General features: G+C 29.2%; 1 protein-coding gene across 6 annotated transcripts in view; it reads right to left on the bottom strand.

The window, feature by feature from the left end:
• Window positions 1-18210, bottom strand: part of LOC148308276 (uncharacterized) — a 167235-nt gene that overhangs the window by 62848 nt on the left and 86177 nt on the right. For 3 of the 6 annotated variants that reach the window (XM_088262003.1, XM_088262004.1, XM_088262005.1), the window contains exon 2: window positions 17581-17974. The exons of 1 other annotated variant lie outside the window; for it this stretch is intronic. In XM_088262003.1, the coding sequence (XP_088118129.1) occupies window positions 17581-17723 (143 nt within the window). In that variant the 5' untranslated portion in view covers window positions 17724-17974. The remainder of the gene's footprint in view (window positions 1-17580; window positions 17975-18210) is intronic. 2 more of the 6 variants (XM_088262007.1, XM_088262006.1) reach the window with 2 other exon arrangements.

Here is an 18210-nt window from a genome sequence, read left to right as displayed (position 1 = left end):
ACTCATGTAGCGTTTTATTCTCTAAACCTTAGATTATTCCCACCAATTTACTTTAAAATATTTAAGAACTACATAATTTGTAATGTTACAACATTTCGAGTGTGTACAAATACTTTTTCACAAATCTAGGTTTTTTCCACTTATGTTATGAGTTACATGTTGACATCTCGACAAAGATTAAGAAAAATATGGAAGTCTGGGTATTTACGGGGCTTATGACCTATCATACGCTGGTTAAATGACTACACAAGTGTAATATTCACCATTCTACCCATGATTAACCACACCACTCAAATTTTCGGAACTCCCAGATAAATTGATCAATCTCACGATACAATACATATGAGTTTACTACAACCATTTATGTATATATAAAAAAATAATAATCAAAGTATAAACTGCATACAAAAATTAAATATTTTATTAGGAATACAGTTTGTAATTTTCTTTTCTCAATCCAATATAATTTGTGCTTAATGGTTGCTTGCTGTGATATTTTTGATTCTGTCAATACAAAAAATTAGGTATAATCATGTATTTTTTTCGCTGACATTTCAATGTTGATAAATAGGGTGAAAGAAAATCTACGAACGAATTTTACACAGCAAATAAAGAAATTTAACTACCCAATGACAGAAAGTAATCCCTGCAAATGCTCTCACTCCATTTTATTTTTCGTCTATGTTGAGATATCAACAAAAATTATTGGTATAATTAACTCCTTAGTGGAGAAAATCTAGAATCCTTTCAACAACGTCATAAATAAAAAAAAGTTGATTTGTCAGGAGATTGTTTATAATGTTTAAAAATATAAAACAATGTATTAAAAATAAATATCAAGCCATTTATTGAGCTTTTTACCGTGCAACAGATCGTTTTAGGTAAAACCTGTATGTTTTTTCTCAATTTCAAAAATATTTAGGATATTTAAAAAAATAATTAAACAATACCTTTTCTTCAAAATGCAAAAACATCACTTTCTGCCCTGTAGCGGGTAAATATTAAGTTAAAAATATGCCGCTTTTGCTGGGATATAGTACATTTTTTGGGCATTCCGAAAACATACACAACTGAAAATGGGCGATTTTTGATTTATGACGTTGTTGAAAGGAGTGAGCGATATGAACAAAAATTTGAACACTCAATATATTTTATATTCAAATATTTATTTTAATAGTTCTAGACCAGTTTTCGGGATTCATTCGAATGTTTCTCCATATGCATCTGACGCTAAAGTCTGTAGTCACGTAATTCGCTGTTATGCTTTCGACTTGGGTATTTGATTTGCCCAAACGAGATCCACACAAATAGTTCGTCCGAGTCCCAAACAAATAAGACAGAATCCTTTGAAGGGGCCTTTTTAGGCATTGAAATCGACAAGTTTTCTTTCTTTTTAACAGTTTTCAACTAAAAGTTTTTTCTTCTGTTGCGAATGTATGTACAAACACTTCCATCGGTGTTGACCCGAAGAGTTGGGAACTTACGACGCCCCACCTCTTAGGCCAGTTGTCGAAAACTTACTAGCCAAAGAGCCAAAATGAACATTTTAACTATTTAAAAAATCTAGAGACCCAAATCGTACACCGTTTTTTTCAATTCGTACACCGTTAGTACACCTTTAGTTTATTTTTAGACCTTTTTAATATTACAAAATTACCCAATAAAACTTGATCTTACATTTCATGAGGATTTTATTCATTTATTGATTCGGCAGTCACTTTGTGGTATTATCTATCTATTTTTAATAAATGATTTACTTAGTAAATACTACTATTTCTTAAAATCTTCTGTTACACGTGTTTCGATGCATTCCGTATCATTTTAAAACACCGTATGTGAAGCTTATTCTAAATTTTAGACATCGAAACACGTATCATGGTAGATTTTAAGAAATAGTGGTATTCACTTAGTAAAACATTCATTAAAAAAGGATTTTACTGATTGATAAAAAAACATAAAGTAAAGTATCCATGAGAACACTACTAATTGGGAATTATATCGTTGCATCTCCATTGAAAGTTTGATCAAGTTCGGTTTGGGTATCGTTATTTATAACGATAATTTTGTAAATAATGAAAACACAAATATTTCTCTTTTTCTTTAAAAAAAGATGGAAAGTACATAAAACATACGACCATTTCACTGTATTACCCACGAAAAAAAATCAGTATTTTTATTTCCGATTTAAACAAGTCATTAGTAGTTTGAAGGCTTCGTAGTGGCGTATAGCACAATACCACACAAGACCCCTATAACAAGCGGTAATATCGTTCAGAAACCTGAATTCCAGCACCTGAATACAATTCCCGTATTTGAATATTGGAGAATAAATATTCCATTATTGATAAACCGAAATGAAATCACTGGAGCATGATATAGAAATTTCGATCAGGCAAACAATACGTTATTGTCCCATAGAATAATAAATTGGAAGAATCCAATGAGAAAGGGCTTTTCAATTTGGAATATGAAAGTACGAAAAATAATACAAATACTTTCATGTCTAGGTTTGTTTCTATAAACTCGATCTGAATTTGGGAAAAGTTTAGACGTAAAATATGTGAAACAATGGCTATTTTGTTTTTAAAGAAACCGTAAGAAAATACAAAATTTTCGGTGAAACCAATAATCAGATAACAGCATTTTTTATTAATAAAAATGAATTGTTTGATATTTAAATAACAATAAATCGTTTATTCTGTTATTCAAAACATATATTTAGTGCATATAAATATTTCGTTTTGCATATGGAAGAGCATAGCAGATAATAAAACATGAAAAAAATACCTTGATTAAGTTTATGTTATTTGGTCCTTTTCACAAGATTTATTTAAAAAAAATATTAAAAAATTAAAACCCATAAAAGTTATACTTCTTTTTGTTATACTTTTTTTTTAAAAAAAGGTAAATGTTTCTCAAAATTTATATAAAACTGGAGTACTTAAACCAGTTTAACTAGATTTATGCCGAAAATTAGAGACTCACTTACAAATAACAATAATTGTATTCGTTTGATTTTTTGAGTTATAAGCTCTTGTTTTATTCAACTTGTTTTTTTTACCCTCAACATTCACATACTTTTGACCATCGTAATATATGTTAAAGGGTTTTTATATAAATTTACAACCAAAAAATTTTGACCCCTTTCGAGCAGTTTTTTTTAAATGTACAATATGAGGAAATAATAATATTTTATTTTAACAAAAATATATGTGTGTTAGTAAGTACACTTTGAGTATGTATCATTCAATTATGGGTGCTTTGCCTTAAAAGTACACCATGTACATATCTGATGTTTACAACTTATTGCTGTTTCATTTTTCAAACAATAGGTATCCCTACAGAGAAATATAATTACACGAGCTTCCCAAAATGAATCCTTTATACCAGGGAGTGTCTCAATTCACTGAAAGTCTACTTGCGAATTCCTCATAATTACACTGCAACATCCAGACAAGTGCCACGAGACTAATCGCGCTCCTTTACTATAACGTTCCACCCCTAAGAGCTTCCTACGTAGCCTGCACATTCTCAAGAGACCGCAGGGTGCATGATATAAGCTCTAATGAGTGTACGTGTTCACTGTTCCATAAACAAGTCAGGTTCGTATTCAAAGCCATTCATTTACTCATTTCTACAACCAGGATTGATACTAGAGATGTGAATAATGGGCTACTTTTACTTTTTACTTGATTGGGTTTTTTGAGATAGAGGTTGCATTCATTTTTTTACCTTGCTTCTCATGTACAAATTTTATGGATCTTTAAGTGGATTTGTTTCTTCTTACTTAAAAAATATGTATTTTTTTTTAAAGTTTTTATTACTGAATTAATATCAATCTTCTCGATCGGGTAGGTACATACTACTTTTCCTTTGTTACATTTTTTCTCCCGTGAGTTTTTTTTTATGTCAAATTGTCAAATATATCAGGAGCTTGAAATACGTAACCAAATAATAAACACAAATAAAATACCAGTATTATTTATTAACCTATTATGATGAGCCTTTAAATCGGAAAAAAATTATTTTTTCTTTGAAAAAATTATTTATTAAAATCTATTGTAATACGTGTTTCGATATTTTTTGTATCACATTCAAACACCGCATGTCAAGTTACGAGTAAACCAACTTTTAGAATTGTGTCCTCAGGACACAATTGTTGAAGGATAAAAGAGCTGTTTTTTATTTAAATATTCCTTTTTTTAAAAAATTGTGTTTTTTTTTTTAATCACTAGGAACACGCATAATAAGTAGAAGCTGTAGTCATCATCACATTGTTAATTATGGGTTTATTTTTATTTGTATATTAATAAATTTCTTTTCACGTATCGTAATAGATTTTGTAAAATAATGGTATTTACTAAGTATAATTTACATGAATATATATATGTATATATATATATATATATATATATATATATATATATATATATATATATACATATATATATATATATATATATATATATATACATATATATATATATATATATAATATATATATATATATATATATATATATATATATATATATATATATACATATATATATATATATATATATATATATATATATATATATATATATATATATATATATATATATATATATATATATATATATATATATATACATATATATATATATATATATATATATTTCTTTATTACCATAAAGTGACTGCCTACAGAGTAACTATCATTTAATAAACTAGAAAATTACTATCTACATCAATGAAAATAAAGTATGATAGATTTCATCAAGAGCTTTAAACATAATAGTAGCGCATGACAAAGAAAATGCTGCTGGATTTAGTTTGCATATTCGATTAGAAAATGCTTAAGTCAATTTGCATTGGATTATGGGAGTAGATACCTTCCTTTTGTTGTACCTACTCTAACAATAAAGGGTTCGATATTGTTCGCGAGCTTTGTGTTTAAAGAACCTCTAGAATTCTTGCGAATATACCTAGAATTCTCGAAAGCTCATTAAGCGACTGGGAAAACCTTGGCAAACTAGCTTTTATATTGTATAATGATTATCTATCACTTAAGTAATAGATATTATTTAGGTTTTAGACTATATTTTATTGCCTAGAAAATATAATTGTCACATTATAATTTCTGCTTTAGAAATCATTTTTAATTCAATCATTAAGATAACATTACACTGGGGATGTTTTTGTTTTTTCTACAAATTTGTATAATTTCTCATCCGAAATTTATCAGGATCTTTCATACAAATAAATCGGTATCTGATAAGCTTTCTCAATCTAATATATGTATTACCATGAGATTTATCAATATATCTAGGAGTTCCAATAAATGAGTAGTGTTGTTGTCAATTATGTGTAGAATGGTGAATGTTGCACGTGTGTCAGTTAACCAGCCTATGACAGGTCACAAGCCCTGTAAATACCCAGACTTTCGTATTCTTCTTTATCTATGTCGATATGTCAAAATGTGATCTTTCTTGAAGAAATATTTCTTGAATTTTGCAGTTGGCGGGAATGGGACCCGCGACGCCAGTTGAGCGTCTACCTCACTACGCCACGGCATCTGTCTATATATGTGTACATATATTTGTATTTTGTAATACGTCGTTTGTGGCAATAAAAGGGGGAATTCGTATACAGATACGAAAAAATAGTAGTTGTTATTTTCCTGTTTTTTTTGCGTTTATCGAGTACATATTATAAATACATGCACATTTTTCTTCATTGTACAAAGGTAATAAAATAGCCGTTTGTATGATTTATAAATTCCTAATTATTCCACCTCGTTTTACAATTCATCTCACGTAAAACGTCTCAACGCAAATAGATTATTGCTGCGATGCATATTAATTCCATTATTTTTCCCTCTCCTTTTTCTAACCCCGAGAATAGGCTGAAAGTTAATGAACCGCCAATTTTAACTTGCCACCTTGAGATTGATTTCCTTTGTAGGAATTGTCCTAATGACTTGGACTTTATTCCACTTTAGGTAGAATTTCTCAGAGACTGGACTTTATTCCACTTTAGGGAGAATTTCTCATTATGTTCTTGCGGAACTTACTTTAAATTGCTCACTACAACTCGTTTATACACATTATTGGAGTTCGCGGAACTTTTATATTGTGAATTTGTATTTATCATTGAAGAATTTTGTGGAATATGAAAATAATAAAAACACATTTTTAGTAGTTGAGAACAAACTTTTGGCGAGTAATTTAGGTTATTTGAGCCGTTCATAAAAAAATTCTTCGTGGAATAAAATAAAATAAAACTTCGAAAGTAATTTTAACATTTCTTACATCAAGAAAAATACAGGTTTTGATGAAATAGATATAAGAAATAAAAAAAAAACAATCACACATCACTGTTTCACATACATCACTCTATTTGAGTATCAACATACTGAATATACTACCATTATAGCATCTGAAACGCCTACCAGATGTTAATAAAACACTTTATATTGTAGTATGCAATCAAAATGCTATGAGTTTCTTTTGTAGTGATACGAGTATGTACATTTGAAGCTAAGCTGGTAATGAGCTGCATAGAGTTGGCAAAAGAACAATAAAAGTAGACTAATTGCGATCTCTCAGACCAATTTGCGGCAAAACGATGTTGGAAATGTGATTATATAAAGATTTAATGATTGACTGAGATAAGCATTATCGATAAAATTAAGAATGGTGTGTTGAGATGGTTTGGACATGTTAATCGAATAAGTGCGAAAATAATGGTAACAACAAATTTATGCGGCAAATATAGTTGGAAATAGAAGCGAACGAAGATCGAAAAAAATATAACATGATCGAGTTTTTCAAATACTTGAAAGTGGTCAATTCAGGAATCAAAATAATCGGAGGCAAAATAATGGAGGCGGAGGAATAATCAAAACAATGTTTACAGAAAACAGATAAGAGTGCCGTTCTATTCTCGCTGCCTAACTCTGCGAGGAAGTAGCGTTATGGTTAGTTAGTTACTCAAGTGGTAAAAAACAAGTGTTTTCTTTAATCATTGTAACATGTCTTACCACAAAGTAAATGCCGAAACAATAAATAAAATGTTTAATTTATTATTAGATTAAAACCAATATTTTTAGCTTTTCCACTTTTTTATTTGACCAGCGACCAGGTTTCGTCGTTACCGACATCATCAGACTGGTTTGTCAGACCAGTCTGATGATGTCGGTAACGACGAAACCCGGTCGCTGGTCAAATAAAAAAGTGGAAAAGCTAAAAATATTGGTTTTAATCTAATAATAAATTAAAAATGCAATTCCATCACGAAGTGTCAGTGGATAATATAAATCTATTAAATAAAATGTTAGTTAGTAAGTTTAAATGTATATTTACAAATTTTTATGTTTTAAAGTATTTGAAAAAAAGTCTAACTGACTTATCTCCAGGGGAGAGGATAATAGTAGCATAGAATGTATGGAATATGCATCTCTGTAAGAAGAAATATTTCAATTAATTTTTTAATTTTTGGGAGTTTCTCAGTTGATCGGCTACCTTGCTACGTCATGGTAAACACTGCAATGATCGTATATTAAAACCCGGATATATGCCTTCTCATTAAAAAAAATATATATGATAAAATACTATGGACCTCTTCCCTTAAATATTACCTAAAAGAGTATATTTTCAATAAAAACATTGTTTTGAAGTACTGAAACTGTGCTTAATTTAGCGCCAATCTGATATAAAAGAATAAATTTCTTCGATATTCATTGAATTTCATCATTTTATACATGAAATCTTCATTGAATTTTTCTCTTCGCGTGACCTTATTGAAAAATTACGCTTACTTTATTTTATTTCACTTTATCAAGGAAAATTTACATAAAACTTAATATTTTCACGACATTTCATTATTTTCATTCGTTTTATAGAAAACGAAACTCAATTATTTAAATGAATATTTTTTTTAGGAATCTTGTTTAAAATAATACCACCTGATTTAAATGACAGTTTTTAAATTAAAGGACTATTTCACTTAAGTACAACTTTAGTTTCAATCACAATTCAAACTGAAATTTTTAAACGTTTCAATTTATGTAAAGGGTTTTTTTTGAGCTCATTTATTGAAATCTATTGTAGTTAGCACGGATGGTATCAAACAATATTTGTATCTGTAATCGGGTTAACTGTTTTTAATTTTTCGACATGTACCTTGAAATAAAAATGCCTTTGTTTGAGAATATACTTGAAATAATTTTTTAAATAACGACATAAAAATTTTGAAATATTGTGATATTTTATTTTAGCTGGAGTTCACCTTATAATGGAACATCAATCGTTTATATGAAAGCAAATGAAAGTTTGAGTATCCCAGGACTTACAAAGTGATACACTTTATAAACTTAAGTAACCATCATCATTCATCATTCTGCCCCTTATTAAAAATCTTCATCTCGTTATTAACACAATAACTAATTTTAATTATTTTGAAACCGATCTTAACACTAAAATATTTTAAAGGGTTTTGCTTTACGAATGTTGAAACAAAACCTAGAAAAAAGTATACGAAAGTCTTAAAAGGTAAATTAAATTATGATTAAATAATAACATGATTCTCATTATACATATTATTTTAAATAAATATTATCTTCTTACATATAAAGTAAAAGTCTTTATGGCAATTAAAAAAACAAATTGATTTTTATTTTACAATAAGCATGGTTATAGGATTTGCTGGTAAAGTAATATAGAATATTTTCTTGAATGAAAAGTAACGATGAGTAAATAAATAAACATAAAGATTGCTTATTTGTATATGCATCTTGTTAGGATTTTCATATCAAGTAAAACAGGTTATTTTCTTTTATCGAAAGTAAAAGTAAGTAATTAAATAAACAAATTGGTTGTATATTTGAAAAAACATTTATTTAGGATTTTCAGGTCTTTAGAAATTCGTGAAATCTTTCCAGTACAGATGAGCTATAAATTTAGGGTCTTAACTGTTCTTCACCTGGATTTACTTTGTTGAATTGACGGCTGTTAACACCGAAAATGTGCCGCTTCGAGTGTACAAAAAAAACACAGGAAAACGTCGAAAAACACTCATTTTCAAAGGTTTCCCGGAATTAAGTCGTTTGCGAAAACCTCGGCGGTTAAGCGCACAAAAACCATTAGGTTCCGAGGCTTTTCACAATCCAGATAAGGCACGAGCACTCACAATACAATTTATTTTTAAGATCGAAATTCAGAAAATTCAAGGTTTCATTACATAATTGTAAAATAATAAAATTTTTAAAATTACACAATTTTTACTTAAAGCATTGAGCTTTTAATCTTACATTTTAAATCTATTTAATTTAATGAACAGTGTGTCATCACTCGTATCTATATTGTTAATATATATATATAAAATTTACTTTGTAGTCAATCATTTTTATTTTTTTCCTTTTTTTATAAAAAAAAAATTTCTAAATATATATTTAACACTGAGTGTTTTTTTAAATAATCATTTGCATAATACAACTTATTGAATTTTATTTCATTACCCACGATAAGTTTTGAAAACTACAGTTTTCATAGTTTCAGTTGTTTTCATAGGCAGGTGATTAGTAATAGTCACTGAAATTTTAGTCTACCATTTTCGAGATGTACCCGTCTCTTCGTCAGAACAATCACTACACAATACTTCACGTCACTACCTTAGCATTATTCTCACAACTACATTGGTAAGCGAGATTTGTCACCATCCACTTTTTTACATCTTTAGAATCCTGACATATTAGGACTCTTTTGAGTATGTTAAACCTAGGCCTTTAGTGCATGTTCTTCTGCAATTCGTAATGAATGTTAGTCCTTGGAACGACCAAAAAGCATATGATCAATATTTTGTATAATTGAAAGTGTTTGAATATGGTAGATGACGCGTAGCATTGTTTGCATGCTGATGTAGTAATTGTCCTGACGCAGAGAAGGAAACGCCTCAAAACTGACAGACTAAAATTTCCGTGAGTAGTTATATACTAGGATTTATTTATCGATTTGGCGTTTAATTTGTAGAACTCCATTTTAATGTATGTATTAATTTTAAATCAAACACAGATTTTTTAAGTCTACTAAGTTGTATTTTATTAACAAAAACACATAAAAAATTATGAATAAATAAAGAATGTCCATTCGTTTGATAATGCCCAAATAAGGCGAAACAATTGTCACAATATAATTCTTATGTGTTTTTGTCAATAAAATACAACTTAGTATACTCAAAAAATCTGTGTTTGATTTTAAATTAATACATATATACTAGGATTACGGATTTTTTTCATTAAAAAAACGTAAAAAAGGGCAGTATGTTATTTTAAACATTCAATTACCGAACTTCTACATAAGTTGAAACTGTTACAAAATCGTTTTTGATTTTATGTCTTAAGTGATGTGAATTATTTAAACAATTACAAAAACCAATTCAATTTTCTAAAATACAAGTTAACCATATATCAAAGAAGATCCATTTTGAATAATATTTTGTCAGATGTTATTTTGTCGTTTCCATCTCCATACATATTTATTTGGAGCTTATTTAGTCATGTACTCCAAAGAATCGTGTTGAGAATTTCCTCAATAAAGCTCACATTAATCGATCCATCCTGTGATGTCTAGGATGATTGAGTCCATGATAAATAAACTCAGCCTCACTCCACATTCAAAATATTCAAAATATTTCGAGGGGTTTAAACCTCCCTTAGCTTTAACGGGTCCATATTTTTTCTCAAAGGAGGAAAAGCTGTTCAACTTTCAAGCAAACTTTTTACTTCAGAACCGCCAAATTTACCTGCTGGTCTATTTTTGAAGCAAATTTAAATTCCAGTCTCCGATGTTACGCTCTCGAGCCAACCATCTATTACTTGACATGATATTGAGAAGACTTCAAGCGTTATTGAACATAAATAAGAAAGCATATTCATGTTTTAAACGTAGCTAACCCGAAATTTTCTCGAAAATTCCCTATATTTTCCGAGGAAAAATATTTTAACAAGGTGTAAGTTGTATCGATGCCAGTTTTTAGGAAAACATCGGGGATGAGCTGACATGCGGAAAACATCCTAAAATGTTATTTTTGTCGTAATATTTTTCCTTGGCAGTTATATTAAATTCAAACTTTAATAAAATATTCAGCATGAATTTTCAGTCATATTATATCCACACGACTTATAATATTTTTACAACATACGAGTTCCCGAACATATTTTTAAAAAAATGTTTAAAATTAAGAATCTTCTATCTCCTTAAGTCATTCAATAATTGCTTAGAATTTTTGATACGTAAAAATATGAGGTATTTTTTACCTTCTGCTTCACGCAATGGCAGTGCCATCTGTTGAATGTACAACGTATTCAAGCAAAAATTAACATTGCTTTATGTGGACAACGTGCTATTTCACAGTTGCTAAAATATTGAATACACATTAAAAATGTCAAATTAAACCTCATAGAATTGTGTGCATTCTCTGTTATATTTTTTTTCATTTGAACGGACCGATCCACAGAAACACGCAGTACAGGTATAGTTAGTTATTAACATTAAATATTTTTCATGTAATAACGATTAAATCTTTTTATTTTGGTTTGTAATATGTTTGGAATTAAATTCACTTTTAAGATATGGCAGCATCAATTCAAACCGATGTCACGTGTACCATAAAATATGAAAAATAAAAATAAAGTGGGAATTTTCAATCGGTAGATGTTAAAATCCGTATGAATTAATTTTATTAATCCTCTACTACACGACCATGATACTTTTATCTCCCGCAACAAAGGGTTGATGGTCCTAAGAGTGAACAATAAATATTAATGTAGAACACTTCAATAAATAGTTCTATCCATTTTAATTTGTTGCCGATGAAGGTAAGAGGGTAATAAATAAATGAAATATTGAACAAGAAAAAACAATGAAAAATAAATAATAATATTTATCGTACCGTTCGTTTTTTTGATGCTTTAATTTCTGTCTCTGAATGTTAATTGTTATTTCATTTCTCTGGCAAAATAAATTATTTTTGGAAGTGAATGCTTTGATCTTTCCATCATAACAAATAAGAAGGCGAATTGAATAAGAATGCAAATTTTAAATATTAACCAACAGTCCTTTATTTTCGACTGGAATCAAATCAAGTCTACAATCAAAGTTATTTAAGTTCTCAAGATTTGTTCATTATGTTGAATATTATGCTAGCTGGTACCATGTACTAAATAAACGTATAAAAACGTTTTGATCTAAGAATTAAGGAAATTGAATCCTTTCTTTAATCGTTGATTAGATTTTTTTTAAGGATTCATTAATTTTCAGTACGCAACGCAGACCTGATACCAACTCGAATGTATGGAAGTGAAGCATGCCTGAATATTATATTTTTATTTGTTTAATATACAAAGTAATACTTAAATATTAAAATTCAATTGATTTGCTGAACATTTCTAATTTTAACATATATATCAATGCTAGTTACGCTGTTCCTCTCCAAAAAAGAGACTAAGCTATGTGATTGGAAAAGGACTTACAATCATTGCTTAGTTGTTTATACTTATGAAAGATATGATAGTTTTCTTGTAAAATTTATTTTGTGTGTATCATCTTTTTTTATATCTATAGGAAGGATGTTGAAATAAATTCGTTTATTATTAGTTATTTTTGTTTCGTTTTAGAATCTCAAAGGTGATTTAATTATATATAAAAAATATTTTGTGTATCATTAGTTATATGTTTTTCTTATCCGTCAAATTTTATAGAACAAAACATAAAATCAACAAAGTATCAATTTGATAATTTATTCTGAATAAACGGAGGAATTTTTATGATAATTTCATCAAAATACTTAATACCTATATTTTTTTAAACTCAGTTTACGGTTATATCCTTCTAGTAATTGTAATTTTATAATTCAGTGAAATCCGAGCGTTTAGATTAAATTTGTACTGGATCCAAAAATAAATTTGGGAAAAAATGGTCTAAACAACACCTGCTATTTTTTGTATGGGAGCCTACAAATTCTCCTCGGATTTCAGTTTTCAATCAAAATTAAAATGGAGTTTCCGCGTTCTCATCTCAGGAAGATGAGAACGCGGACTTCTGAAATGGATTATGGATTTAATAATAAACTAGCTGGGCTCGGCCACGCATGGCTATGACTCAAATGAAAAAGAAACGAAATGGAAATCACATTTTAAATGAGTTTCAAAAACAGAAAATTTTTCGGTGAAATATCCATTCCACCAAACGGTTGACGGGAAATATCCGTTCGGCGAAGCGTCCATCGGCGAAATTTACATCAACTGATTTTCCGGATACGCCAGGAAAAAACTATAAAAAATATAATAATAATAATAATAAAACCTTTATTCTTACCCAATGGTGCATAGGGCACTGTGTCATATAAACACAGTGTTATCTTGATCATTTACACATGAAGGAAAGGTTGATCAGCCCTCCGCTTTAGGTACCAGTCCATGGTAATGTTGAATAAATATTACAGTGAAAAAATCACTTATATTTATTTTACCCCCCTTGGGAATCGAACCCGGGACCTCCAGAACGGTAGCCGAGCGTGCTGACCATTACACTACGGAGGCGGACGAATATATTTTGTGATTGTGATTGATGATAAAAAATATACTTTGTGATTCCTCGATCAAATGGGTGAGTGTTGTACTCTGGAGATTCTCACAGTGTACTGTTTTTTTCCCACCTTACGTCCTGAACATTGAATTCTTATGATCCTTTCGAGCGAGATAATCAATAACCCACAACTTAATTTCCTTTTAACCCAGTTAACATTGAACTGTAATTGCATTTACTAAAAAATAAGTTTTTCTTCGAAATAAATACATTGATGGTCTTAAAAATAAAAGACTTAATGAAATGTAAGTCGTTAAAAAAATGATATAATATATATTTTTTCGCCAAATACCAATATACATTCTGAAAAAAACAATTGGCGGGAAACACGAACGTTGTGATTTTATGTATATTAGAGAATATACCCTTAAGCATTTTCAAATAATTTTCTCTATCAAGTTATTGTATCAATTGATATCCTATTATATTCGATTACGGCAGTAAAGTCTTGTTCCTACCATGTCACTTTCAAGGTTATGATATACTGATATACGAATTACGTTTGTTGAGCGTGTCTAACGGGCACACATTGATGCGGTGATCTATTCAACTAACTTGCAACAATTTTCAACGCTTGTGAATATATTTCTTTTACTTTGAGTCGCCTTCAGACGTCATACTTCATAGCATGTTGCAAATGACACCAGTTTTAATAAAATTAATAGAACCAAAGCACGCTAATCTGTCACAACGTATGTTTTATGGTTATATTTTGTTATTACACATAACTTATTTTGCCTTTGACGCATTTTTGGTCTCCTAAATAAGGATAATTTATACAATTAATTACCAAAGTGTTTTTGTTAATATAAGTAAATAACTCGTACTTTAAAATTTCATTAAACTTTACAAAAAAGGGGATTTATAGGGACCAAAAGCATGAAATTCTTTTCAACCAGTAGTTATACCAGTAAGAAATCGTCTTAAGAAGGAAAAAAAAATACATTTCCAATATTTCCTTTTTCTCAATTTGATCACAGTGGATCGCCCTTGAGGTAGTATTTTACGAAAATAGCGCAGTAAAAATTATAATTTTATGCTTTTCTATTTAAACACGCATATAAAAACAACCAAATTCAATCAAATATTTCTTCATATGCATTTATTAATTTAAGTTTTACTGGGTAAATACCACTATTTCTTTAAATTTATTATGACACGTGTTTCGATCCATTCAGTTGTAACCTTGGTACGTTAAAAGATGCAGAGGGGGTAGGAGCTGTTTTTAATTTTATTTAGATTTTTTTAAGTGGTATTTACCAAGATAATTTATTATAAAAAATTGGATAGATATTACTACAATACAAAGTAACTGCCGGATCAATAAATGAAAAAATGCCATTCAACCAAGGATTATTAAGCAATATTTCTTTCACGATATTAAAAATTAGATGTAAGATTACAACTTCTTCGAATTTCAGTGTGAACTAAATACTAAATAAACTGAAAAGAAAAGCTATTATGAAAGTTAAGGATCTGAGTATAATGGTAGTTTTGTTTCACGTTACACTCGGTTACAGGGTAGCAGGATAACGTGATTGGATGTGATTATACCGTGGTCATTTTGGTTCAATTATAGAGAAAGGCATTATAATCCAGTCACCCCGATGAACTTGACGCAGTGTTGTGCACTTTTGTGTTAGTAATATTTCTGTAACACGAATGTTTAATAATAAAAGTCATTATGAAGTTCTATGATTATATACATATTATATCATTTTTCAACTTGAGACACCTTTAATATTGATCAACTTGACAAATCTAAAAATAATTACAAACTATCTCTCCTAAAAATATGTATTTGGAACGAAACACACCCTTTCTCAATTGGAGTAAGCTATACATATATAACACTCTCCTTATCATTCATCGTTAACTTTGTATAATACCACTTTAATAAAGTGGTATCACACAAAGTGAACGATGAATGAAAAGGACAGGCTATTTTAAATAAAAAATAAGCTACAACATTTTGAGTATGTCCAAATACTTGTTCACAAATCTGGATTATCTCCAATTACAGAAGTTAATTTTTCACATTATATTTTGACATCTCATCAAAGATGAAGAAGAATATGGAATGCCCAGACTTCCATATTCTTCTTCATCTTTGATGAGATGTCAAAAAATAATATGGAAAATATATACATACTTCACAAATATCTGCACTGATAGTGACACTATAAGCTATACTTTTAAATTGATTGAAATACTACTCGCATGTGAAAACATATCAAGACCATTGCATATACAACTTTCAAAAAATAATAAAATATGGATAGACATTAATGTGCAGAATGATGAATGTTACACAAACATATAAAGTGATCACTTAAGCCAGTCAACTGCTAGGTCGTAAACAGTGAAATGCTTAGAATCTTCGTATATATTACTTATTCGAAATTATTATCTTCTTATAATTTCGTATAAAATTGATAGATTTTTCATCTCAATTTGAGATATTAACAAGTATAAGAAAATAATAAAAACAAGATCCTGAAAGTTTGTTTATCTTTATTTGTATTACGTAATCCCCAAATTTATTTGTATCCAAGCTCCTCAAATACATCCTTCCTTCAAGGCTAGAACGCGTTTGAAGTTATATCGAATCGAAAACAAAGTCCTTTATTAGTTTGTTTGGGCGAGCCATTGCTCCCAGCAGATTCATGAATCGGCCATAGTACGGGAAATGAATAAGAATAAAATGTCCTTGGGATTACTTCGGACACGGAACATAGATAGAGCGAGACCATTTCAAGTGATTGGAAGGAAACGATATCGTCCTTTAGCTAACTTCAAAGGAATGGCCATGTTGGCAACAAAAGGAATAGAATGAAAAATCGAGCGAAAGAAATACACGATAGCAACGTCCGGACGAATTATTGTTTGAACTAAATAAACCTTCGAGTTACGGTGTATTAGGTTTTTGTAAGAAAACTTCGAAAATGTTTATTTTCGTATCCGTTTATATTGCGTGTTTTATTTGTGGAAATTCAGAAATTACACCCAATATATAACAACAGAACACACATTGATCTTACAAATAACTTTTATAACAAATTGGTAGTTATTAATTTTAATATCACATTAAGTGTTCCCGTAAAGTTATAAATAAAATACTTGTTTTTTACCACTTGAGTATTATATTATAAAGACTAGTTTTGGAAGTTACAGATGCTTCCATCTACGGGTTTGAATACGTATATAGTATCTCTCGAGTATTTTCACTACTTTTGGAAGCTATAGATGCTTCTATTTACGGGTTTACATTCGAGCCCGCAGATGGAAGATCTAAAGCCAATACGAGTCTTAAAAATGTAAAATTCAAATAGTTAAAAACAAGTTTAATATTTATAATTTAATCATGTCTTAACACAAAGTGAATGCCGAAACAATACAAACCAAAGTATTTCCATATTGAGAACTTATTTCTCATTTCAGTCGTCTTAATTTTTCATTAATATTAGTCTAGAATACAATCTTTTAATATTTGATAATTATATTGTTTATAATGTAACAAACTTGCAAAAATAAACTTCGTATTCAAATTCCTATTTTACTGCACATTTAATATTTTTAAATATTTCAAATTTAATCCATTGGAAAAAAAGGGTATAAATACAAATAATTATGGTTTTAATTTAACAGAGAAAAATAATAAAAAAAAACAACAGCAAAATTATCCATTTTTAATTAATGTTTTACTTAGTAAATACAAAATACTGAAGTAGTGGTATTTACTAAGTAATACATCAATTCAAAATGGATAGATTTTACCACAAAGCCTGCCGACTGCCGAATCAATTAATGAAATTAACAATATTATCATTCATTTTACTTTCAGTTACCATCAATTGAATTTTGAGTGATTTAAAAACAATGAAATCAAAATTTGATTATATTTTCAGAAAAATACAACAATATTATGGTAATAATAAATCAGTATTACAAACCATAGATCAGGGTTGAATAAACGACTAATCAAATCAGATCCAGCTACCGGCTCCTTCATTGGCAGTCCTTTGGTTCGCTGACAGTAAATACAAGACGGCTTGTCCGTCACTTCCTCCCAATTGTCAGGCCCTGCATGTACCATTCACTCGCAACTGTACGCCGCGGCACACACTACACAAATCACAACGCCGGCCAATCAACTGACAGTCGGTTATATGAAACCAACGCTCGAGTTACGAAAAAGTATCGAAAGTAAATTCACAATTGCCCGAACGATAACAGTTTGATAAATTTAAAGCCTCCATGTGAGAAAAGAACATTGTTTATTTGTGTATTAGATATTGATATTATTTACTGGTAGCAAAAAATTATTTGATATAAAAACAAAAATACCTAAAAAATTAAAATAATAAAAGTTAACAAGTATTTTGACATATCGCTCACTACTTTCAAGAACGTTATAAATCAAAAAACTTTATTTTTCAAGAGAACGTTTTTAAAGTTTAAAAATATAACACAATGTATTGAAAAATATATTAAGCCACTTATTGAACTTTTTACGGTGCAACAGATCTTTTTAGGTAAAATCTGAAGGTTTTTTCTCCATTTGAAAAACATTAAGTATATTT

Source organism: Brachycentrus maculatus, unplaced genomic scaffold (assembly GCF_059751285.1).
Source record: "Brachycentrus maculatus isolate JH-2025_06_01 unplaced genomic scaffold, ASM5975128v1 h1tg000172l, whole genome shotgun sequence".
NCBI lineage: Eukaryota > Metazoa > Arthropoda > Insecta > Trichoptera > Brachycentridae > Brachycentrus > Brachycentrus maculatus.
This window is presented reverse-complemented; position numbering and strand designations above follow the sequence as displayed.